At 43.7% G+C, this 25,668-nt stretch overlaps 1 protein-coding gene and 1 long non-coding RNA gene across 2 annotated transcripts; one reads left to right on the top strand and one right to left on the bottom strand.

Moving 5' to 3' along the window:
• SLC25A31 (solute carrier family 25 member 31) lies at window positions 1–15,929 on the top strand. Its single transcript, XM_081022047.1, has 6 exons — window positions 1–340; window positions 3,937–4,064; window positions 7,422–7,539; window positions 12,911–13,065; window positions 14,120–14,245; window positions 15,559–15,929. The coding sequence occupies exons 1-6, from the start codon at window positions 124–126 to the stop codon at window positions 15,757–15,759; spliced, it is 945 nt and encodes a 314-aa protein (XP_080878173.1). The 5' UTR covers window positions 1–123; the 3' UTR covers window positions 15,760–15,929.
• LOC308485913 lies at window positions 14,654–25,318 on the bottom strand. The gene is made up of 2 exons (XR_013990854.1): window positions 25,094–25,318; window positions 14,654–14,812 (listed from the first exon to the last, which is right to left on the bottom strand). It is a non-coding gene; the product is annotated as an uncharacterized lncRNA (long non-coding RNA).
• Window positions 25,319–25,668: the final 350 nt, after the last annotated feature.

Here is a 25,668-nt window from a genome sequence, read left to right as displayed (position 1 = left end):
GGGGGAGGGGAACTCCATTGGCTCTTCCTGAGCAGTGGCAGTTAGAAGTGTTGCCTGGTGCTGGGGGATGCCACTTGGGGCTTCCATTTCCACCCAAACCCCTGTGCCCACCCAGTCGACAACATGCTGGCCGCAGAGGGGCAGCAGTTTTTCGACCCTGTCTCTTTCGGGAAAGACCTCATGATAGGCGGGGTGGCGGCAGCTGTCTCCAAGACTGCAGTAGCGCCCATTGAGCGCGTGAAACTGCTGCTGCAGGTCCAGGCCTCGTCCAAGCAGATCCGGGCTGACCAGCAGTACAAAGGCATGGTAGACTGTTTTGTGCGCATCCCTCGGGAGCAAGGTACGTCTTCCCCAAAGAATAAGCCCTCTTCGAAGGGTTGGTGTGGTGTGAGAGCCACAAACATTTGCCCCTTGTTTAAATAGTGCCTCAACTGTGAACAAAATAAGTGGCAATTCTGTTGTGCCAACCCCCCCACCAGCTGCAATAAGAGGCTAATAATTCTGGCCTACCCTTTTGAGGTGGTTGTAAAAGATAGTGGGGAAATGTGCTATTAAGTTCTCTGAATACCTAGCACAAAACAAATACTTATTACTAACACTCTGAATAGTTTGTGTGTGTGTGTTTGTGTGTTTTCTCCAAGGCAATATTCCAGCTTTTACATTTTTCCAATCTTTCCTTAATGGCTGTGTGCTTCCAATAAGGCCTAACTTCCATATTCCTATGTTGTTTTCATTCCGACCAAACAGTTGCACACTCCAGAGTACATAGTGCATAATATCCTTTTTACGTCCTTCCCCCCCCCCCCCCCCGATTGTACAACTCCCATCACCTTCCTGGCTGCTTCCACCACGCCAGGTTTCCCTAATTCATACTGACCTATCTACACATGCAAAATTAATACAACATGCTCACATTTCAGCTAACAGGGAATATATTCACCCAGCAAGCAAGGATTTCTTCTGTAATATATACTCCTACTTCTCTAAGCAACAGAAATACAAGACTCCCACTGCACCACACATGCAGCCTGATCCTAGATACGTCTGCTTGGAGCAAAGCCCCACTGAGTTCAGTGGGACTTACTCCCAGGCCATTGCGTAGGATAGAAACTTAATTTGACTTCCTGGAATAATAGCTGAAGATCTCATAGGTGGTTATCTTTCTCCAAATAATTATTATAACATTGTACACTGACCTGTGCCGTGTATTTTTGTGCAGCTACTCTATTTATGGTGAATTCTAGGGGTGTTTTGTACGAATGTTCATACTTTTAAATTAGAATTGTCAGTGTAAGCAGTTCTTTGTGTTTATAGATCCCCACTACAGTGCTGATTTGATTAGGAAAGTAGCAAATCTAAAACTACAAATCCACTAAACAACTAGTTCCAAGTACCTCCATATACCTTTAATTCAATAGGCATCGGATCTGATTCCTTGCTGTGTGTATATAGTGTTAATGTGCACTAAATCTGTAGTTTAGCATGCCTCCAGTGTCTGTTTTACCAGCAAAATATTTAGCCTGGCTTATTTGGAGCCCACATCATGAAACAAAGATTCTGAACATTTTAGCTGCAGTTCTAAACCACTTTTATTAAGAAATGTTTTACTGAACTCCGCAGGACATACCAGACCAACCTGTGTAGAACTAGACTGCTAGTGTTTGGGTAGTAAGGTGAAATAGGACAATACAAATGTGTTATCCCTAAATGTGAAGTGAGCTTTTGGACCTAGTAAAGGAATATGTATCTTGAAGATATTTCAAAACAATTGGCAGTTCTTACCATGGCTTGATGACTCTCAAACTGTGATACCTTTGTGCATTTAACTTGAAACATTTGGTTCCCGTTTTAGAGTTATTTTACATGATAGAAGATGTTCTTCTGAGAATGAATGCCTTCGTTGTCTTCGTTTAAACACTACAGATTGAAGGTTGTCATATTAAATGTTGGGTGCAAGCTAAAATTTGTTCTATAAGTTGAATGAAATATGGATTACCAACTGCTCAGACTTTTATTTTCCATGTCATTCAGTTACATAACTTTAATAAAATATGAACACAAAAATGAACATAATTATCTACTATTCTTCATCAAATGTTGGAAGTATGCCCTTCATTTATGGTCTGCCAAGCTACTGAATAAAACAGGAAACATGCCCTGCTTGCTCTTATTAGCAAAAACATTAGTTTTAACTTTTTTCATAACAATCTTTTGCACTCCTGTCTTGACAGCCACTGATATTTGAAGCAATACTTTCCTTATCACTTTAAATTTAAATATTTGGTCCTGCAGTGTAAGCCCTCTCCTTACAACTTGTACTGAACTGCAGTGGTCACAACAGTAAAGATCTTTCATCGTACTGAATGTTTGCAGAAGCCTTGTTTTCCATCAGAATATATAGAGTGCCCATTACTGATTGCCATTATTTACCTTGGTGCCTGCAGATGCAACACTTTTCCATCCTTTGACAACTTTTTGTCTTAAACAGATCTTACTTGCATGTTAAACTCATTTTCCACTGATCTAAACTCATCCTGTAAAATTGCCCTCTTTGACCTAACCAAGATTCTCAGATCTTTCCAATAATTCTTCCTCCCTCCTTCTCCCTTCCAGTTAACTGGTGCCCACAAGCTTTCGTATTGTTCGGCTTCCTGCTCCTTTTCAGCTCTCTTTACATTCCTGCAGTGAGACCATGGCTTCTGGGGTCCTCAACATTTCCATTTGTCCCTTTGTTCGACTTTTCCTGTTCTCAAATGCTGCTCTTTATACGTGGTATTTCCTCTTGAAATACATATGTAGTTTAATCCAGGTCTGCCTATCTCCCTTTCTTTTGCCTCTTCAGATCTTCCTCAAAGCCTAGTTTTGCCTTCACTTTCCCCAGCTCTCAGCAAAACTCTTCCTCCAAAATAATTCCTTTTGTTGATCTAGTTTCACTTATTAAGGCACTAACACACTGCATCACCTGAGTCTTAGTAAGGTCACCTGAGCCTGAACAGCACAGTGGTGAGAATGTCTAAAATAATTATCGTTTGGCTAATTCTGGTTATTTAAAATTTATGCATGTATTCCTCCAATGTCCACCACTCCTTATTAAAATAGGTTTTGCACCCCCTCTGGTGGTGAAAACATAGCCTAAAAAACAGCTGTACAGTACAGTACTATCTTACTAAGACTAGGTTGTCTATTTGATGGCAATCAAACACACAGATTTAGCATGCTTTACCATCACGTGGATGGCGCTGCGGGTTAAACCACAGAGCCTAGGACTTGCCGATCAGAATGTCGGCGGTTCGAATCCCCGCAACCGAGCTCCCATTGCTCGGTCCCAGCTCCTGCCAACCTAGCAGTTCGAAAGCACGTCAAAGTGCAAGTAGATAAATAGGTACCGCTCCGGCGGGAAGGTAATCGGCGTTTCCGTTCGCTGCTCTGGTTCAGCAGAAGTGGCTTGGTCATGCTGGCCCGGAAGCTCTACGCCGGCTCCCTCAGCCAATAAAGCGAGATGAGTGCCGCAACCCCAGAGTCGGCCACGACTGGACCTAATGGTCAGGGGTCCCTTTACCTTTTCCTTTACCTTACCATCACAGTGTGCTTTCTATTTCCTGCTGTTTATTTGCTAACTCTGGTTCTTTAAAAGATTAATAGCATCCCGCTTGCTGCTATCAATCTGAGCTTCCGTTTTTTCCAGGATTTGCATCTCTCTCTGCTTTTTAAAAAATCAGTACTGAGACAGTTGTACCTAATTATAGGGGAGCTAGATTTGAGGTGAAAGAATTGGATGATCACTGCACATTGAACTCTTTATGGATTCACTTATTCCACAAGTACCATTTCAAGCATATGAATAGGTCCAAGTTCAGTACACATGAACATGTAGTTATGCAACAGTAACAATTTAAGATCATGTCAACTGTACATTTTTTAATCTTCTGTCTGTAGGATTTGCCAGCTTCTGGCGTGGCAATCTTGCCAATGTTATCCGGTACTTCCCAACTCAAGCCCTAAACTTTGCTTTTAAGGACAAATACAAGCAGATTTTCATGGCTGGAGTGGATAAAGATAAACAGGTAAATGTGGTCTAACATTTTGTTTATTGCTGATGTGTCCAAAACCATTTCGCTTGGTCCAAACATGAAGAAATTGGGATATCCTTTTGAATTATTAATAGTATACAGTACATTTCAATAGGTGGTGTATAAAAGAGGCACTGGGATTTGTATTTAAGAAAAAAAGCCAATGAATATGAGTAATTGTGTGAACAATATTAATGCCCATCATATGTGACAAGTGGGACTTGCAATAAAATGTTCAGGGTTACTGCCAACTCTTTTCCAAGATACTTCATTCCTGCTCTCCTCCCTACAAGTAGGCCAGTGCCCCAAAATTACTGTGCATGCTCAGTTCCCATTGGGATATTTTGGGGCTACATCTTAAGAGTTTTTACTGTGATTTTTGTTTTTGTACTTCTGCAAACCTTGGAGGTCACTGAAGCCTGCTGATACCTCCTCTTGTTTGTGAATGGTGCTATTTGAGCAATGCAAGTCTGTACTCTGAAGAATGAGCTTATTAGTGTAGGATGTTTCTACTTGAAGCTCAGTATACATTCTTTATCTGAATTAGGCCTTTAAAAAAAAAAAGGCCAGCTGGTACTTTAAGCCAAAATGAAAAAAGCAATTGCTCTTAGTAAGTGGAGCAAGCAATCCTCTCACTGATTCCTGGAGCTCTCCAAACCTGTTCGACTTGACCAGTCGCATGGTATGCAGAGGCGTAAATCAGCAGTTTGGAAATGGTTTTCTGTTAATAGCACTGATGGTACTGACTGTTCCCCAGCTCTGCTTTTTTGATCTGTAAAGGTAGATGCATGTATTTTCAAAGGACACCATCAGAGTGCAGAGCTGCCTCCTTCGAAAGGAATACTGAAAAGGCAGTCTTTAAGGGCAGGTTTACACGTCACTGTTGTTCATCACTCTGTGACTGCAGCATAACATGAAAATTTGTGCATGTGAAAGTGCCATTGCAAATCAAGCTCTATAAGTACATTTTTTTAAAAAAAAGAAAAATCAGTGGAGACAGTTCACACATTCAGCAACAGGACTAGTTTAGATATTTGTTTGGGCTGCTGTCCCCCCCCCCCCAAAAAAAACCCCCCACTCATGCACAGTAATGTGTGAGGCCGTAATTTCAACATCAAAGTAAAGTGTGAGGTGACATTGTACTTTACACAGAATTTTTAGGCGCTGTTGCAGCTGTGGAAATTACCGCTGTCTGTTTCTGATTCATATCGTTCCCATGTGCATGGGAGTATTTCTTATGGAGCAAAATAAATGTGTGAATTGATCCCAAGTGATGGGGATTTTGTGAATCAGCTTAAAGAGGGGACCCAACCCTACTTGATCCGCTTCCCTGGCTACGCCTCCCCAGTTGCGATAGATACTTTAAACTGAGGTTTGGTAGGAACCTCAAGGTTTGCGACTTGGAGAGGCGGTCCAGGAGTGCTCTGCCAGGAGTCACGTAGGATCGAGGGGGGTTCATGCAGGCATGCTAAGGGCACCCTCCATTTGATGTGGAGAGCGGTCATTGTGAATCAGCCCTAACGTTCCACAGTTTGAGAAGGGGGATCAAACAACATACAATCACCTCAGCATATGGCTGTTATAGTCCATATGTTGTTGTTGTGGTTTAGTCGTTTAGTCGTGTCCGACTCTTCGTGACCCCATGGACCAGAGCACACCAGGCACTTCTGTCTTCATATGCCTTTTGTCTTTGTCCATGGAGTTTTCTTGGCAGGGATACTGGAGTGGCTTGCCGGTTCCTGCTCCAGGTGGATCATGTTTGGTCAAAACTCTCCACTATGACCTGTCCATCTTGGGTGGCCCTGCACGACATAGCTCATAGCTTCTCTGAGTTATTCAAGCCCCTTCGCCACGGCAAGGCAGTGATCCATGAAGGCCATATAATATACTATATATGTATTTTGGGGACATCTTTTATTGCTATGTAATCTTTGTTTGATACTGTCATGGGATTTTTTAAGGGATTTTTTTCTAACAAGCTGGTTCCTTTTATTTCCTCCCAGTGCCTTCTTGCATTGCCAGAATCATACTTTCTAAAGCACCTGGTACTATTTCATGCTTAATAACCATTTACAAATACTCTGCATTTGGATTTAATACCTTGCATTGCATACTTATTTTCTGTCAGTATTCATATGTAAGCCATTTCAGTTTTAAAGCTCTTACTCTGAAAGAACATGAAATACATCTTGACATACTTTGTGATATAAATGCTCCAAAGGGTAAAAGTCTTTTTGATTTTTTATATTATCATACTGTTATATTTTCAAATAAATAGTTTCAACAATGTGTGTCTTGAATATTGAAGTTCCCATCTAGCTTAAGTTAGTTGTGTGTAATAACTCCCATTGAAACTGTAAAGTTGTAAATGCCAGTACCAAAAGATTCTGGGTCATATTTAACTAAGTTAAGGGTAGACCCGTTTAAATTAGGCCCATCAATTTTAATAGGTCTACTCTGATAAAACTCAATTGACTACCACTCAACCTTCCCTCAAATGTAAAGAAACCAAAAAAATCTTCTACTTCAAAACACAGCCTTAACCTAGTTATTCAAAAATAACTTGTGGCACCATAAATACTAAATATTCTATTATGGCAGAAGCCTTTATGGACCACAGTCTACTTCATCAGATGAATGAAGTGTTATCCTGAGTTACGTATGTGTGTATAAATAGATACACACACACACATGGGGAAGGGGAGAAGGTAAACAATGTGGTCACAGGTAAATGAAATGCAGTAAGTACAGTGACAGTGATAATTGCATAATTTAATCTGGTCATTCATACAACGGTTGAGGGTAACACAGACATCCTGGCGTTGGTAAACCAATTATCATGAGTGTAATAATTAAAAAACAACAACTTTGTCCTGCTTCAAACTACAGGTTTGAGACTACATTGAACCTCTTGATGAATTATACCTAATTCACTGGTTTCATCTTTCTGCCTCCCTTTGAAGTGCCTTTGTTACTCAATTTTCATGGCACAATTTGTGTTGGGATGGATTTTGTGAAAGAGCCTCAGGTTGTCTAAAATTTGTTTTACACACAAGCCAAGTTTCACCACCAAGTCTTGAGTTTGGTGCGCCCTTTGCAATGCAAGTTGTGGATTTTCTCATGGGAATTTGCAAGAGGAAACTCCATATTGAATTCCCTCAACTAAAATGTTGCCGTTCAATCTAAGTTCCATAGAGCACTGTTGATTTATTCAAGCGTCACCATTGGGAATGCAAAAAACCCCAGTAATTTCAGGCTTGTGTCATCGCACCTTTGCTTCAGGTATTTGTATTAAAAAATGGAGGATTGTTACAAACCCTGTTTTTGAACTCAGCAGTTTTTCCTTTTCAGTTCGGGAGGTGGTTTGTTTCAAATCTGGCTTCTGGTGGAGCAGCTGGAGCAACTTCATTGTGTGTGGTATATCCATTAGACTTTGCACGGACCCGGTTAGGTGCTGACATTGGAAAAGGTAAGAGCTTCATCTTCATATTTTAAGGGTTGTGTGCTGAGACTGGCAGTTTGTGTTTCTGCCTTCTTTGTGGTGGTGCCCCAGTTTATGGAGTTCCCTTCCTAGAAATATGCATTTGTTCCCTCCATTACTGAAATATACTCAGAGTCGCAAAGTGATTTCATGCTCTTTATTCAGCTCATAGTGGTGAGGAGGAATGAATAAATGTCCCCTCACAGTATCTGCTTTATATACATTATTTACACAATGGGCTGCACATGATTGGCTAATTCTGGAATTCTACTGTAAGCCAATCAGGTTGTGGATTCACTTCTATCTGGAGCAGGATTGGGTGGTTCCTGCCAACCAATCATACTGCTGCATTGTTCTAGGACCAATCAGACTGCTGCATTCTGAATCCTATTGTTCTAGGACCAATCAGACTGCTGCCTTTTGGATCCTATTGTTCTAGGACCAATCAGACTGCTACAGTTTGGATCCTATTCAACTCAGTACATAACACCCCTCCCCTCTAAGTTCCAGTCCTGCCCGGGAGGTCGCATTCATAGTCCTCAAGGTATGCCGGCGGCCTACGTGTGCGTTGTGGCCTGGGGTGTTCCCTGGTCCGGGCTCCGGGTTCTGGCTCGTGTTCCAAGGATGCTGGCTGTGATGCGGCTGTTTGGTCTGGTGCAACCGGCTCGCTCAGTCGTGGTTCTGGTTCCGGTGTCCTTTCGGCCTCACGGGTCCTCTCTGTATTTACTGATTCTGCCTCTCCTGCTGGCCCCTCCTGCTCTATGGGCCTCACTGCCCCGCTGTTCCCTTGGGACTCCTCTGACCTGTCCTCCTCCTGGTTTTCTCCCGGGAATCGTCGCCGTATCTGGTCGCAGTGGCGGCGCCAGCATTGCCCCCCATCCGTTAGCACCTCGTACGACACGGGGCCAGTGACCCTGGTGATTGTGGCGGGTACCCATGCTGGGCCTGCCCCAAAATTCTTTGCGTACACTGGGTCCTGGGCCTCGAAGGTCCGGGGGTTCCTGCCTTCCCCCACCACTACCTCATCCTGAGCTCTATCGGGGTGAAGGCGGTCCAATCTGATTGCAAGGCGCCGACCCATTAGTAGTTCAGCGGGGCTCCGGCCAGTCGTTGAGCTGGGGGTGCTGTGCTGTGCTAGAAGGAATGTGGCAAGGCAGTACTCCCAGTCCCCTTGCGTCATGCGGCGAAGGGTGTCCTTGGTGGTCCGCACCATGCGTTCTGCTTGGCCATTGGTGGCAGGGTGGAACGGCGCCGAACGGATGTGGCGGATGGCGTTCTGCGCTGTGAAGGTTTGGAATTCTCCTGACGTAAATGCAGTCCCGTTGTCTGAGACGAGAGTGTCAGGGAGCCCGTGGGTTGCAAACAGCCTGCGTAGTACCCGGATGGCTGCGGACGTGGAAGTGGACGGTACCAGTGCGACTTCCAGCCATTTGGTGTAGGAGTCCACCACTATGAAGAATGTTTTCCCCTGAAAGGGGCCAGCGAAATCCACATGCAGGCGTGACCATGGTGCTCGGGCGGACTCCCAGGACTGGACTGGGGCCCTTGGGGGGTCTGGGCGGGATTCTTGGCAGGCCTGGCAGTGTTTGACCCAGGCCTCTATCTCTCCATCGATCCCCGGCCACCACACATAACTCCTGGCAAGGGCCTTCATTCTTACTACCCCTGGATGTGTCTCGTGTAGGGCTGTGAGGACCCTTTTGCAGAGGGGCTGGGGAACAACGACTCTGCTTCCCCATAACAGGCACCCCTTGTGGGCCGACAGTTCATGTTTGCGGGTTGTGTAGCCGGCGAATTCTGGCCCGGGGCTGCTGCTGGGCCATCCCCTCCACACCCAGTCCAGGACCCGGGAGATGACCCTATCTTTCTTGGAATGGTGTGCAACTTCTTGTGCCTGAATGGGGCGGTCGGGAAGCAGCTCCAGGCTCATAACCTCTTGTGCAGGTGCTGGGTCAGGGCCTGTTTCCGGTAGTGGTAGCCTGCTGAGGGCGTCCGCATGGCCCATCGCCTTCCCAGGTCGGTGAATCAGTGCATACTGGTAGCTGGCAAGGAAAATTGACCACCTGAGGACGCGAGGAGACAGCACTTGGGGGGTCTGCTTTTCGGGGGCAAACAAGCCAAGCAACGGCTTGTGGTCAGTCACCACGGTGAAGGGCCGCCCGTACAAGAAATCATGGAATTTTTTTACTCCCTTTACGATTGCCAGACCCTCCTTGTCGATTTGCGAGTAGTTCCGCTCGGTTGTGTTGAGTGTCTGGGAAAAGTACGCCACCGGTACCTCTCTTCCATCCGGGAGTTGGTGCCCCAGGACAGCTCCAATGCCATAGGGTGAGGCGTCGCATGCTAGCACCACCGGCAGCCTCTCGTCGAAGTGTGCCAAGACCGAGTTTGAGACAAGCAAGTCCTTGACTGCCTGGAATGCGGCCTCCTGGCGCTGGCCCCACACCCAAGGGGCCCGCTTGTCCAGGAGTCTGTGTAGGGGCTCCGCTACCGCCGCCTTGTGGGGAAGGAAGGAATGGTAAAAGTTCAATAGTCCCAAGAAGGCCTGAAGTTCAGTCTTGCTCTTGGGCGCTGGGGCATCACAAATGGCCCGTACCTTGTCCCCAGTCGGGTGGACCCCTTCTGCGTCCACCATAAATCCCAGAAAGTCCACCTGAGGCACTCCTAGTAGACATTTTTCCCGCTTCACCTTGAGACCCGCCGTCTGGAAACGGTGCAGAACGGTGCGGAGGCGGTCCTCAAACTCCTCTGGTGTGGGGCCGGCAATCAACACATCATCGAAGAAGGGGGTGACGCCAGGAATCCCTTTAAGGAGAGAGTCCATTATATTCTGGAATATGCCTGGTGCCACGCTGACACCGAATTGCAGCCGCTTTACCCTGAACGCTCCTCTGTGCGTCACAATCGTCTGTGCCTCTGCTGTGGCCTCATCTACTGGCAGCTGTTGATATGCTTGGGCCAAGTCCAGCTTGCCAAAAATTTTCGACCCAGCCAGGGTGGCAAGGACATGGCTGACCACTGGCACTGGGTATGCGTGGGCCGTGAGGGCCTTGTTTATGGTACATTTGTAGTCTGCGCAGATGCGGACCGAACCATTAGGCTTGACGGGTGTGACGATTGGGGTTTCCCAGGGAGCATTAGGCACCGGCTCCAGCACTCCTTGCTCTACGAGTCGGTCCAATTCCTCGTCTATACGGGGTTTCAAGGCGAACGGGACCCGGCGGGCCTTGAGCCTGACCGGTCGTACTGCGGGGTCAAGCTGTAGCGCAATGGGGGGGCCCGTATACTGTCCCAATCTCCCATCGAAAACCCCTGGAAATTCCTTGCATATGGCGTCCACGTCCACTTGTAAGCTAGTGTGGTTCACCCCGGTGACAGCTAGCCCCAGTGGTCCAAACCATGCCAATCCCAGTAAGCTAATGTAGGGGCCCTTGACCACAAGCAAGTCCAGTTGCCGCGTCCGCCCTCGGTATTGCACCCTGAAGGTCCCCACCCCCATTGTGGGGACCTTACGTTTCTGGAAGTCCCGGAGGGTGAATGGGGCCGGCCTGAGTTTGGGACCCCCAGTGGGACACAGTTTCCTTAAGGTCCTTGCCGAGATTATGGATAGAGTTGAACCCGTGTCAAGCTCCATGCGGCATGGGGCCCCCTCTATCTGTACCTCTACATAAATTTTCTCTACGTTGGGGTGGGGCAACTGGTATACCTGGAAGTCCGTGAGCTCCGTCGAGTTGCCTTGGTGCGTTGGGCCCCGGGACCTGGGGCTCTTGGATTGGTCATCTGATGCCTGGTGTCGGGTGGGCCGAGCCCGACACACCCGGGCGATGTGTCCCGATTTTCTGCACTGCCTGCACTCTGCGTTGCGGAAACGGCAGGTCCTCCTCTCGTGACTCTCCCCGCAGCTTGCGCAGTTCCCTCCTTCTCGTCGAGGCAGCTGTGGTCTGTGCGCTGCTTGAGTGCGCTGCTGTACTCGGTGCACCTCCTCCCTGTCGGATCCTGAGTCGTCGGTGAGGTCTTCATGGTGGACCCTCGGTTGGGATGGCAGGCTCGGCCGTGCCTCTTGGGTCGACCTCTCGGCAGCTTCTGTTGCCAGGGCCTCCTCCAGAGCGACCTGGAACGTTAGGTCCTTCTTAGCGTAGAGGCGCCGTTGCAGCTTCTCATCCTTCAGGCCACCGACGAGGCGGTCACGAAGCATGTTCTCCAGCTCTGAGAAGTTGCAGAACCGGGCGGCTTGGCGGAGAGAGGTCACAAACCCAGTTATGGTTTCCCCAGGGGCTTGCCGCTTTGCGTAGAAGGCATTTCGACGAGCCACCACTGAGGGCTGCGGCGAAAAGTGCCCCTTCAGCTGTTCCATTATTGTTTTGTATGGAACAGTAGCGACGTCTTCAGGCGCAAGGAGAGCCCGGGCGATTTCAAACGTCTCCTCTCCGCAGACGCTGAAGAATATCACCCTCTTCTTGGCGTCTTCTTCGTCGGTGACCCCTTTGGCTTCTAGGAGGAAGGTGAAACGGGAGGCGTACGCTTCCCAGTCTCCAGATGCTGGGTTGAATGGCGAGAAGCTGCTGTTGGCTGCCATTCTGAGTTCCTTGTGCCCCGGAGCTGAAGCCTGGATACACGGTGCGAGGCAGCGGTGCGGCAGTTGGCGGTGCTGCGGTGCTGTGTGTGGCAGTCAGCTCAGCGGGATCCCACCCTCGTCGCCAGTGAAATATACTCAGAGTCGCAAAGTGATTTCATGCTCTTTATTCAGCTCATAGTGGTGAGGAGGAATGAATAAATGTCCCCTCACAGTATCTGCTTTATATACATTATTTACACAATGGGCTGCACATGATTGGCTAATTCTGGAATTCTACTGTAAGCCAATCAGGTTGTGGATTCACTTCTATCTGGAGCAGGATTGGGTGGTTCCTGCCAACCAATCATACTGCTGCATTGTTCTAGGACCAATCAGACTGCTGCATTCTGAATCCTATTGTTCTAGGACCAATCAGACTGCTGCCTTTTGGATCCTATTGTTCTAGGACCAATCAGACTGCTACAGTTTGGATCCTATTCAACTCAGTACATAACAATTACCATCATTTTGATGTAACCTGGGGGGGGGGGGGGATTTCAACCCAACTGTTTAGTATGTGATGGGTAGTAGGTTTTCAGCAGCTGAAAATTGTTGTATTTATTTTGAAAAATGTTTTTCATGATATTTTACCTGTTGTATGGCTCCTTATATGGCTCCCTGGGCTCCTTTGGGATGAAGGACAGGATAAAAAAATGAATTAATAGTAATAGTTCGCCTGTTCATTGTGGGGAATGCTTAGAGTTAAGTGCTCCCCTAGTTTTGTTATTTCGTCTTTCATTTTAGGTATGGAAGAGCGACAGTTCAAAGGCCTTGCTGACTGTATTGGTAAAATTGCAAAAAAAGATGGCATTACCGGCCTATATCAAGGATTTGGTGTTTCAGTACAGGGGATCATTGTATATCGGGCATCCTATTTTGGATGTTATGACACCATAAAAGTAAGTTTTCTGATCAAACTCACCCTTTTCCATTAAAAAAGAGGATTATTTGTCACCTTTATTATGGATGCATTTTACAGTATTTATCCTATCAGCTAAGATATTATTAATCCTATTGCAGAAACAGAGAGCTAAGACTTAAAAATAAAAAGACATGCCCAATTTGGTTTGTATTCCTTTAGTTGGTTATTATTTTATAAATTTAATAAATCTACTACATGATCCGGAGGAGCTCTGTGGTTACCAATGGTTGATGATAACACTTGTTTTAAAGCTAATTATTTCTACACATTTATTCATCCCAATTTGCTAATTGGTTCCTGAAGCCCAAAGGTCTGATGCAATATGATGCTCCTTTGCTCACAATGGCTGCCCTGTTGATTTAAAATGAGAAAGCAAATTGACTGTTAAATTGGGCAGCCCTTACAATCAAGATCTCAGTGTATTCATTGGACATGGGGATGCTCATATGTATAGATAAAACATTTATACTATTTAGTTAATTAATGTGCCTCACAGATGAATCCTGTGCATTTTTATTTAGAAGTAAATCTCTTGTGATTTCCTGCTACAGAAATGGCTTTTAAGCTCTAAGGGATGCTAACCAGGCTCCTGGACAGTCTCGTTCGGACTGCGAGAGATCTTGCAGGAGCCTCCCAGAGCCCACTTGAGACTTTCCCAAAGCCCAGTAAGCAAGCCTGAGAGCCTAAAAGCTCTGTCTTGTGTGTCTTTAATTTGTATGATATCAGCTGGCCAGCTGCGAAGCGTGTAAAGCTGCAATCACACAAGTTAAATGTGCTTAAGTTGCAATCTTAATATATGTTATTTGCCCCCTCCCCCAAAAAAACCATTTGGCTTGTTTGCCATGTGTAAAGTGTAAAACAAAAGGAGAAAAGAATATGTTTCCAACTACACTGACCATGTAAAATAATCCATTCAAAATACAATGCACTTAGGAAATTCTGAAGCAATATAATGATTTGACAGCATCTGTTTTTCCATTTAGATTCTCAAGATACCCCAGTGAATTCTTATTTCTCTTTTCTCTTCTTAGGGAATGTTGCCAAATCCAAAAGAAACACCATTTGTCGTATCTTTTGCAATAGCTCAAGCTGTGACTGTATTTTCTGGCATACTGTCATACCCCTTTGACACTGTCAGAAGACGCATGATGATGCAGGTAAACAACATATACTTGCTGGTGTCTAAGCACAGGAGGCCTATCTAGAAGGGTAGAGTCCTGGGGGGAATTCTAGGAGGGGAAATATTAAAAAATTTCAAAGCTACACTCTTCTCCTGTCCCCCACTGACATCCTTCAATTTGCATTTGCAGAGGCTCCTGCAGCCATTTTTATCAATCAGCTAATTGCACAACATAGCATGTCACATATAACAAGTGCTATCACCAGGACTCTCTCAGGTGGGGAGGGGAAGCATTTACCTGGGTATGTGGACCCTACATTTTGACCACAGATTTGTGTGGTTGCCCAGCTGGCTAGTCAGAAACATGTATTTGCCTGTTGATGTGCTGAGCAAACCAGGTGATTTTCCTTTTTCATGATTTAATTTCAAAGCAGCAGTGTGTGTCTCTGTGTTAAGAGAAATACATTTATTTTTATTCTTTTCCTGTTGGGGGTAAGGGGGCAGTAACCATCCTGTTGTCGCCCTGTGGTGCAAAGAACGCAAGCTCTGTCGTGTGCTTTCTTGAAGGTCTGCTGTGTATTTCAGCAATGGGTCTGCTTGACAGCTGTTTTATTTACAAAAAGAGAAACAACTTATGTAATTTTATGTAATCTTCCTTCTGGATTTTTTTTCAACATTAGAGACTTTTGAAAAGGAAGTACAGTATGCCAATTTGAAAGCAAGAGAAATTAATTTTTTATATCTTACAGATTTATATGGAATACTATTTGACTATCTCAATATAAATATCTATCTTAAAAAATAGATTAAGAAAATTCTCCGGTGTAAATATTTTGATGCAAACACATTTTTTAAAATATCTATCAAAAAAACCATACTACCAACTTTGGGGAAATCTAAACACTTCTAGATTGGTACTTGTCGGTGTTGGTGATGGGGGTGGGGAACCATGTGAAGTTCAGCGAAAAGGCAGTGAAGAACAATGTTCCAAAAATATGCTTCAGACATTATCCAAGAATCAGCATGCTTCAAAACACCCTGAGGAATGACATGACCTTGTTTAACTCTGAAGCTTAAAAGAAACATCACAAGAAGATCACAGACTTGCTAAATTTAGCTGCAGAGAACTACATCAGGGAAGCATTTACTCATTAAGGTTCTTATATTGAAACAGAGATAAAATTAGTGAGAGGTGTTTCTAGACTTATAATTACAAAAATGCCTAATACTATATATCAGACCTTAGTCTGAAAATTATAAAAATACCAAATGCCAGATTAGTCCCTTGCCACATAGTAAGCATGTACATTTTCCAATCATCTGTCTTTGTTTAAAATTATTTTAACACAGAGTGGAGAGGCTGAACGTCAGTACAAAGGAACCATTGACTGCTTTTTCAAGATATACAACCAGGAAGGATTAAATGCCTTTTTTCGGGGAGCCTTTTCAAATGTACTTCGTGGGACAGGCGGTGCCTTGGTGTTGGTCCTATATGACAAAATTAAGGAGTTTCTTAATATTGATCCATCAATAGGCCGATCATCTGACTAAAGTCACTGATAATAGTCACCTGTCCCTACTGTTAAAAATGTCATTCATTATTATATGATGAGTACTGTAAGAACAATCAAAAGTTTTGCATGGGTCTGCTAATCATTTACACTAATGATTTGAAGGCAGCTAAAGCGTGATTTGTTTCCTTTCATAAAGAGTTGCATTTACTTGTTTTTGTGTGTGTGCATTCCTTTCAAATGCCTGGCTTTCGTTTTTTCACTTGTATTTGTTGTGTCACTCATTTTCACTACCAAGTCAAAACCAAGGTTGCTGCTATTTTCATCTAACAATTGGGCAACTTATAGTGACAAAACCCTGTTGAGTTCATGAATGAGCTGAGGTTGGAACCTAGATTTCCATGAGGCAAGGTCAGCACCAGTCACTAGAGAGCATTGGGGAACATGCAGCCCTTCAGATGTCCAAATTTTCTTCAGCCCAAACCAGCATGGCCAATGATCAGAGATAATAGGAGTTGTAGTCCCACAACATCTGGAGGGCCACAGATTCCCTATCCATGCACCAGATTTTAGATTTTTTTTAATTAGTGCAGTCAGAAATGAGGTGCTTTTCCTGACAAGACACACATCCGTCTGTTTTTATGAGGCAGTTTAATATCCACAGCCATCAAGGTAGCAGAGCTCTTGCAAAAGTTGTAATTTTCAAATCTTTAACTCCACACTAATCCCTTCCAAGTTAATAGAATTGCTCTGGTGTAAATTACAGATATGTGGAGGAAAGCAAATGGCTATGAATAGATGTAGCTTATGGTACTTAGTAGACAGCTTGCTTGCATACGTATTTATAGCACTTCTATCCGGCCTTTTGCCAAATAGCCTTAAGGCGGCTAACAATGTGAAGTAGTAAAATGCAATAAACATAACAACAAGAGATAGCTAACTAAAACAGCAGATAAAACAATAGAGAGGGTAATTAGAAACTCAGATAAAGACAACATAAACAGAAGTGAGAAGAAACTATGAGTCATTAAAGGCACAAAGAACATGACAAACTTCATCTGACACTTAAAAGATTACAAAGAAGGTGCCAGGAAGATATGCCTGTGAAGGGAGTTGCCCTTTTCTCCAGTAGCCACATGCCTACTGTGGTTGGGCCCCCAAAATAAGGGCCTTAGAAAAAGATCTGTCTGGTTCATGTGGAAGAAGACCGTCCTTTATATATCCCTGCCACAGAGTATAAAGAGCAAAAACAGCACTTTGAATTGAGCCCATAAACAAGCAAAATGGGAGCCAGTGAAAAATATTCATACTGAAGTGATGTATCCTTAGCAGTTAGCTTCAGTAAATAGTCTAGGGATGGCATTCTGCACCAGTTGAAGCTTCCATGGTGCTTTTCAGAGGCTGCTTTACAAGTGGTGCGTTACAGTATTGTAACCCGGGTGTTACCAGTCTGAGAAGGACAGGCCAGAGAATACCTTAGAGAACATGCCTTGAAGAATTTGAGAAAGAGTTGAAAGCTACTATTATTTAGTCATGCCCAAGAAAACAACATTGATTTGCCCAGCTTGATATGTAACCCTGACCGACCTTGGGGATATACAAAACAACATTTGACCATTAAGTCAATGTGAAATCGAGGCTGGTTGGGTTCCCACTCCTTCACCAAATCAAATGTAAAAAAGCACTCAGGGTTGCCAGCTGAATGGCTGACTTCCACCACATTGAAATAGAAAATTAAGGAAGAAAAAAAAATCTGCTTCTCATTCAACAGATGGTGGGAGTGTGTTAATTCTTATACTACTAGCCAACAAGCTTGCAGGAGAATCCTTTCCCCTGGTGTATTCCTTTCACGCTTGCAGAAGAAACCTGCGGCGATAACAGATGCTCAGTTGGCAGCACCCTGAAAGCGTGTTTCAGAGAGGACAAAACTTCAGTATGCCACGTTTGCATATGCCTACTTTCAGAGGAAGTCCAAAAGAGGTCTTGGAACGTGGGGTTTAGGTGATGGCACTCTCGTTCCTCCTGGAAATAATGGGTCATTATTTCCTGTTCCATCGTTTAGAAAACCACAAGGTTCTTTGACATGAAAGGTGGTAGAACTGCAGAAGAATCTAGCAGAGCAGAGGTTCTCAAAGTTTCTACCCTCCAGGACACACTTGAGAGGGGTGGAAATTATTGGAACCCACTAAGTGGCAAAATGGCAAGGAAAGGGTGGAGCCAAATAGTGTTGGGTAGAGGAGGAGTTTGGCATAAGCACCAGTTATGGACATCAAATTCTGTTGATAATTAATCCCTCTTTGTAAATTGTTAATTTTGGCAAAATTTCATAACTAATTTTTCCTCACGCCAAGAATGGGCATTAGCCCTGATTGTAGTGTGACATGCTCATTTTAGGGACACCTTACTCATCTAATGTCTCTATCTGGACAGAGTTTTTTATTCTGTATCCCTTATGCCTTTCAAAAGTATTTTTACTCAAATATAATTTCTTTCCCCTTTTTCTTTTCACTCTCAATTTGTACCTTATTTCTCCACACCCAGACTGTCAATTCCTTTAATCTCTCTGTCCTTCCTCCTAAAGCAGCTTTACATTATTAACAATTGTACGCACTCACTATTTCCTTTAGCACATCCTATGGCCCTTTCCCTTCAGAGGAAGGAAGCACCTGCCTTCACCCCTCCCAAATTCACCAACAACCCTTGCTCAGTGTGTGGGGAGTTGCTGGTGCAGGCTTCAGTTCAACCCAAAATTATGGCATGGCCAGAGGGCTGGTTGAGTGTGTGAGGAGGCACTGGGTAGGCTATGGCATGAGGATCAGTTGTGGGCCCTGGTCCACCATTTAAGAATCTGGACGCCCAGATTCCCTTTCCCTCCATCTCCTCTGAAAACGCCCCCCCCCTTGCCTACCTTTGTGGACCTTGGAAAGTATTTCTTACATTTTTTTAAATCTCATGTAAACCATAACAGTTCAGTGGCAACCTTTATAGGACATTGGAGGAGAGAAGGAACCACAAAATATGAAAGCAGCAGTAATACGTTGATGCAATAGCATGACCACCATTAAGGGCAAAAGGTCCAGAAATTCTACAGGATGGTTACCATGGCAACACACCAAAAGCCTACTTGTTTTCCTTGGGAATGAATTGTATATGAGCGTACGAGGTGTTATGTTCAGTGGTTTGTTTTTCATAAGCACTGCTACTCAGTTGTGGCTCTTAAGGGAGGCATAATGTTTGGAACTGAATATGCTGGTAAAATGGTTTACAGCCTGCTGCACAGGCAGAGATGAGGTTGCAAGGCACATTATATCTATAGTCTTCCCTAGTGAAGCCCTCAGAAAGGCAGCTTTTCTCACAGAATAGGCTGTATTTGTCAAGAGATAAGAACATTTGTTTTTCTATGCAGTTCTAGGACAGCCTTTAAAGGCGCTTTCTCATTAACAGTGTAGATTTTCCTGCTTTAAAAGAGGAGAATGCAATTTCATTTGCTTGTGCATTTATAACATTATACTGGAACTTTTTAAAAAAGTGTATGTATAAGTGTCAGTCTTGTTGGCATCCGTATGTCTCGAGAGACAATGGAGTGCACCTCCGGCTGTGAAATCTTTTTTTTTTTTTTTTTTAATAAATGTTTATTAGGGTTTAAAATACAAATAGATATAATAGACAATATAACATATGTCTTAACACAGTTTCACATCTTCTTTGGACTCCCTCACATCTCCCGCTCCCACTTTCATCGTTATAACTTTTTGCCAGCAATTTATCATCTTGTTTGTAATCTTATGTCCCATCTGTTTATTTTAATCTTGTAATTCTCAAAAGAGTTTATATTTTCTCAATCTCACTTATCATCTTAAATCATCTAATTTAGTGGTGCTCAATTGTTTATGATCTAGCATCCTGCTTAACATTCACTCAAATTACAGTATTTTTGTAGATAAATCTTGAATTTCTTCCAGTCCTCCTCCATCCTCTCCTCTCCCAGGTCACGGATTCTGCCGGTCATCTCAGCCAGTTCCATATAGTCTATCAGTTGCATCTGCCATTCTTCCAGTGTGGGTAGATCTTGAGCTTTCCAGTGCTTTGCAAGCAGTATCCTTGCTGCTGTTGTTGCGTACATAAAAAATGTCCGATCCTTCTTTACCACCCCTTGGCCGACAATACCCAAAAGAAAGGCCTCTGGCTTCTTTGTGAAGGTATACTTAAATACCTTTTTCAGTTCATTATAAATCATTTCCCAGAACGCCTTCACTTTAGGGCAGGTCCACCAGAGGTGGAAGAATGTTCCTTCACTCTCTTTACATTTCCAACACTTATTATCAGACAGGTGGTATATTTTTGCAAGTTTGACTGGGGTCATATACCATCTATATATCATTTTCATTACATTTTCTTTCAAAGCATTGCATGCAGTAAAGTTCAACCCAGTACTCCACAGCCTTTCCCAGTCCTCAAACATGATATTATACCCAATGTCCTGCGCCCACCTTATCATAGCCGATTTAACCATTTCATCTTGTGTATTCCATTTTAACAGCAAGTTATACATCCTTGAAAGTACCTTAGTCTTTGGTTCTAACAGTTCTGTTTCTAGTTTCGATTTCTCCACCTGGAACCCTAGTTTCTTGTCATTTTTAAAAACTTCTTTAATCTGAGCGTAATGTAACCAGTCTCGCACTTTATCCTTCATTTTCTCCAAACTCTGCAATTTCCAGTTGTCTCCATCTTTTTCTAGTATTTCCCAATATTTTGGCCATTTGGCCTCCATATTGGATCTTTTTCGGGCCTTAGCTTCCAAAGGTGAAAGCCACCTTGGAGTTTTATTTTCCAGCAAGTCTTTATATTTTGTCCAGACATTAAACAGTGATTTTCTGACAATATGGTTCTTAAAGGCCTTATTGATTTTAACCTTGTCGTACCATAAGTATGCATGCCATCCAAAAGTATTGTTAAACCCTTCCAAATCCAACACATCAGTGTCTTCAAGAAGTAGCCAGTCTTTTAGCCAGCAGAAAGCTACGGCCTCATAGTACAACTTTAAATCTGGCAGGGCAAAGCCCCCTCTTTCTTTCGCATCAGTTAATATTTTAAACTTAATTCTGGGCTTTTTGCCCTGCCAGACAAACTTAGAAATATCTCTCTGCCACTTCTGAAAACACTCCGTCTTATCCAAAACCTGAAGTGTTTGAAACAAAAACAACATCTTTGGCAATACATTCATCTTAATAGCAGCAATTCGGCCTAGCAAAGAAAGTTTCAATTTTGTCCAACTGTCTAAATCTCTCTTAATTTCTGCCCAACACTTTTCATAGTTATCCTTAAATAGACTTAGATTTTTTGCTGTTATGTTTACCCCTAGGTACTTAACTTTTTTAACCACATTTAATTCTGTCTCTTTCTGAAACCGTTCTGACTCTGTATCTGTCAAATTTTTCCCCAAAACCTTAGTTTTCTGTTTATTTAATTTGAATCCCGCCACCCGACCAAAATCATGAATCAGTTGTAATACTCTTTTCGTACTAGACTCTGGCTCCTGCAGGGTCAAAACCAAGTCATCTGCAAAAGCTTTAAGCTTATATTGTTTCTCTCCGACCTGAATTCCTTCCACCAACCGGTCCCCTCTAATCATATTCAGGAGCACTTCCAGAACCGAGATAAATAACAAAGGGGAAAAGGGCAGCCTTGTCATGTTCCTTTTTCAATTTTAAACTCTTCTGTAACCACATTGTTAACTATCAATTTAGCTTTCTGCTCTGAATATATCGCCTCAATCCCATTCTCAAAACCCCGTCCCACTCCCATTTCTTTTAAATTTCCCTTCATAAATTTCCAGGAAATGTTGTCAAAGGCCTTCTCCGCATCTATAAAGATTAAAACTGCTTTTGTGTTTATATCTGTTTGCAAAAGTTCCAAAATGTCAATAATGTTCCTTGTATTAGCAAACAAGTGTCTACCTGGGAGAAAGCCTGCCTGGTCCTTGTGAATTACTTCATTTAAAACTTTTTTAAGTCTACTTGCCAAAATGTCTGCAAATATTTTGTAATCCACATTTAAAAGAGAGATGGGACGATAGTTCTTAAGTTGTGTCTTTTCAGCTTCCGACTTTGGTATCAATGTGATAAACGCTTCCTTCCACGACTCCGGCGCCCTCTTCCCCTCCATAATTTCGTTGCTGACCTCCATCAAAGGTTGTATCAAGTAATCTTTTAGTGTCTTATAGTACTTGAAATCAAACCTCTGTGTTAGCAGTACCAAAGTGACCTCGAGGTGCAAACCTGGGCAGTGTGTATGGAGGTCCTGGGATGCCAAGACAATAAGACCCCCATCTTGGCCTCACTGATGTGGTTTAAAGTAAAGCAGAGCAGTACATTTGGCACCAGCTGGGCTGCAGGAGTTGCCAGAAGAAAACATATAAGGCACCATCCAACAGTCTTAGGGACTCCACTACAATTTATGTAGAAGGCTCCATCCAACAGTCTTAGGGACTTCACTCCAATTTATGTAGGGTTTACTCCTTAGCGTTTTCTTCTCCTGGAGATATTCCGCAAGGCAGCAGAGGTTTAGGATCAGAGTTTTCCTTCTCTTAGATGGGCTACCCTCCCAGGTTAATGAACCCCATCTGTCCCTCACTTCCCTCTGCAGCACAGGCAGAAACTGTCTTTGTCATTGGACCCACTATTGGTCTCATCTGCTCAATCTGCTGGAGACTGCCGCATGCAAAGGGAAGTTCCTAATTTATCCAGGGTTTGAGACCCATTGTCTACCCTCCCTTGGTTTAGCCAGCCAATCTAAGCCATTCTCAGGGTGTGGCGACTGCCGCACATGACGGCTTCTAGGAGCCACTGCTGAGAGCTGAATGCAGGGTGGAGACCAAAGGTGGACAAATTATCCCAGATGTGTCTCCCACCAGAGGTACTACCCCTCCTTTAACATCCCATGTACCCCATGTGTAAATACACAATTACAGTGGTGCCCCGGGTTACAGACGCTTCAGGTCACAGATGTTTCAGGTTACAGACTCTGCTAACCCAGGAATAGTACCTCGGGTTAAGAGCTTTGCTTCAGGATGAGAACAGAAATTGCACGGTGGCAGCGGGAGGCCCCATTAGCTAAAGTGGTACCTCAGGTTAAGAACAGTTTCAGGTTAAGAACGGACTTCCAGAACGAATTAAATTCTTAATCCGAGGTACCACTGTAGTATATATGACCAAGTAATCTGTATTTCCAGGACTGTCCTGGGAAAATCGGGACACTTGGAGGGTATGTGACCAGCCTGCACAGTTCACATGGGCAGGAAGTGCCTGATGGAGCTGGGATGAAATTAACTCTGCTTCACAGCTCTCCCACTGAGGAAGTTTGATGGAATGGCTGCCCTAGATAACAGCTAAAGGGGAAGAAGCCTGATGGTGCTGGTCTATGTCTATAGTGAAACAGTGGTATTTCACTATAGACTATAAAAAGTTGGATCAAGGAAACCAATAGGAAGAAAAACTGATACTTGGATAATTCTTCATGACTCCTCCCATTGAGATCAACTAGAAACTCTCAAGCAGGCAGGACCCGCTTACCAGTACACTTCCAATTAGCACTGGAAAGGACATTTGCTAAAATAAGACCTGTGAATAAACATGACAGAAATACCTTTGTCATGGATAAGAGCATTAAGTGCTGCATTGAACCTCCATTTTCATTCAGTTTCCGCCTGATTATGAACAAGCAATGCCTCAACTGTTGTAAAAAGGGTTCTGGTCTGTGAGCAACCTGGTGCAACAAATATTATCACGAAAAATGTATCTAGAAAATGACAAATACAAGTAAGATACCCAGCTACCTATGATGGTCCCTAAAGCAATGTTTTTGGGGAAACTATCAGCATCATGTAGCTGCCCCTCCCAACATGACATTTTCTGGTGAGCTTAGCCTCCTTATTCCCTTGCTGGCACTTCTCATACACATCTATAAATCTGTAAACACTGCATTTTAATTTTATTCAGTGCAGCAACACTTAGAGGCCACTTTAGTTCATTGACATATGTATCAGAAAAGGGAAAATAATGATTTAATGATGGAAATCTAGTGACTACTCCTTTAATCACCTCTTGATTTCAGGCCTGATCATTTAGTATTTGGTTTGCTATGCAGTGTAGGTAACTGCTACAAGATAGTACTGGAAGTAAAACCTGTTCCTTTGATGCAGACGGCATGTTTTACAGAAATCCCTCTGACACATGCCCTGACTAGTAATCGCTGCTTTGCTAGATCACCGGGTGTGGAAATTTCTTTTCTTCTCTCTCTGTCTCTCTGTCTCTCTGTCTCTCTCTCTCTCTGTCTCTCTCTCTCTCTCTCTCTCTCTAGTTTACACTTTTAATTGTTTTCTTCACAATAGATTTCTATGACATAGTTACTTGTGACATACTCTGGATGACACAAGAGCATTTGAGTAATGCAGACTGTTCTGAGACCACATTGGATTTCTGGGTCTTCAAGACACTTCAAGTGCTCTAGAGTGTCACTACCCTAGGCACTCTTTGAGCATAATAGTAAATTAAAATGGCAGCTCCACTTCCAGGTCTCTCTTTGAGTGTTGCCGCACCACCACTGCCAAGTGCACCAGGGCGCCTGAGGTGTGCTGACGTCACACACGCCCGCCCCATGGCATGCATGTGCTGCTGAGTAGAACTTGGGGGGCAGCCCCTTCACTGAAAATTTGTGGGTGCCGGGGCCCCAACAGCCCCACATAGATGGCGCCTATGACCATTCCCAAGTGAGCCTGAGATGGCCCACCAGCATAACAGAGGGTCCAGCAGAGTGCATTTGCGCAGACCTCCAAAAACCGCCGTTATTTTTAGTCAGAGTTGGCAGAGCTGGGCTAGATTTCCCAATAGTCTAACTCAATAGAATGCAGCTTCATTACATTCATATATTGTAATTGTCGCCACTGTGTGAAGGGCCTGGTGAAGGGCAGGTAATTTTTTTTAATAAAGTAAATTAAATACATAGTCCATCAGTTACAAATGGGAGTAGGGTTTGTGTGTGCATAGAACAATTACCAGATATATACTTTTTTGTGATTCTGGCCTGAATAGCTGTAAAAGGGGCAAGAGCTTGTCTGGTCCTGCTGTCAGGAAGAGACCATGCTGTGATTAATCAGGGCATGTGAGGGGAACCTTTGGCCCTCCAGATGGTGTTGAACTACAACCCCCATATGTCCCCAATGGCCAGGGATGATGGAAGTTGTGGTTCAGTAACATCTGGAGGGCCAAAGGTTCCCCATACCTGAATTAGGGAAACCATAATAAGCAAATACTTCTGCTGCTATGACAGCAGTGAGCCTTGAACATTCCTTATTCTGCATTCCTTTGGCTGCTTACCTAACAGTGTGGAAGATTCTAAAGGGCGTGGAATCAATAGAACAAAACTGCCCTCAACCTCTAAGTGATGTGGGATTCAGGTCTCCTTGATCAGAAAAGTGCTATGCAAAGTCCTGAAGTAATAACATATAGACAAGGAAGGTGATGACTGAAATAAAACTACACCTGAAATACCTTTCTGGTTTGCTCATTGTAAAGGTTATTTCCCCCCACCTGCAAAGGGAGTCTAGTTCATGAGGCAGTGATACACTGCATGTGTCAGAATGTTACCATGTTTCATGTCACAATGGTATGACATCTTCCCCAAAACACATCACAGAAGTTTTTGATAAGATCTATAAGATTTCTGTGCGATCTTTGTTGCTCATGTATTGAGGATGGGGGTTGAGTGTGAACAATCAAGACATGAATTGAATGGATAATCTATTAATTTATATTATTGTCCAATTAATTTTTGCTATCAGCCAGTGTCTTTTTATAACAAAACATTTGTATAGCCTCTTATCATTGGAATTTAGTTTTCATTAATATCTAGCAGTGCTGGTGCATGTAGTGAGTTCAGGTTACATGTATAA

The sequence above is a fragment of the Podarcis pityusensis genome, assembly GCF_964106645.2.
Source record: "Podarcis pityusensis genome assembly, chromosome: 9".
Taxonomy (NCBI): Eukaryota; Metazoa; Chordata; class Lepidosauria; order Squamata; family Lacertidae; genus Podarcis; species Podarcis pityusensis.
The sequence above is the reverse complement of the archived record's forward strand: the minus strand, read 5'-3'. Positions and strand labels throughout refer to the sequence as shown.

Bases quoted from the DNA above. Each gene is read 5' to 3' on its own strand.
- SLC25A31 (XM_081022047.1), top strand. From the start codon at position 124: ATGCTGGCCGCAGAGGGGCAGCAGTTTTTCGACCCTGTCTCTTTCGGG. The intron at 341-3,936 runs GTACGTCTTCCC...TTCTGTCTGTAG, and splicing joins GCGCATCCCTCGGGAGCAAG to GATTTGCCAGCTTCTGGCGT. The intron at 13,066-14,119 runs GTAAGTTTTCTG...TTCTCTTCTTAG, and splicing joins GATGTTATGACACCATAAAA to GGAATGTTGCCAAATCCAAA.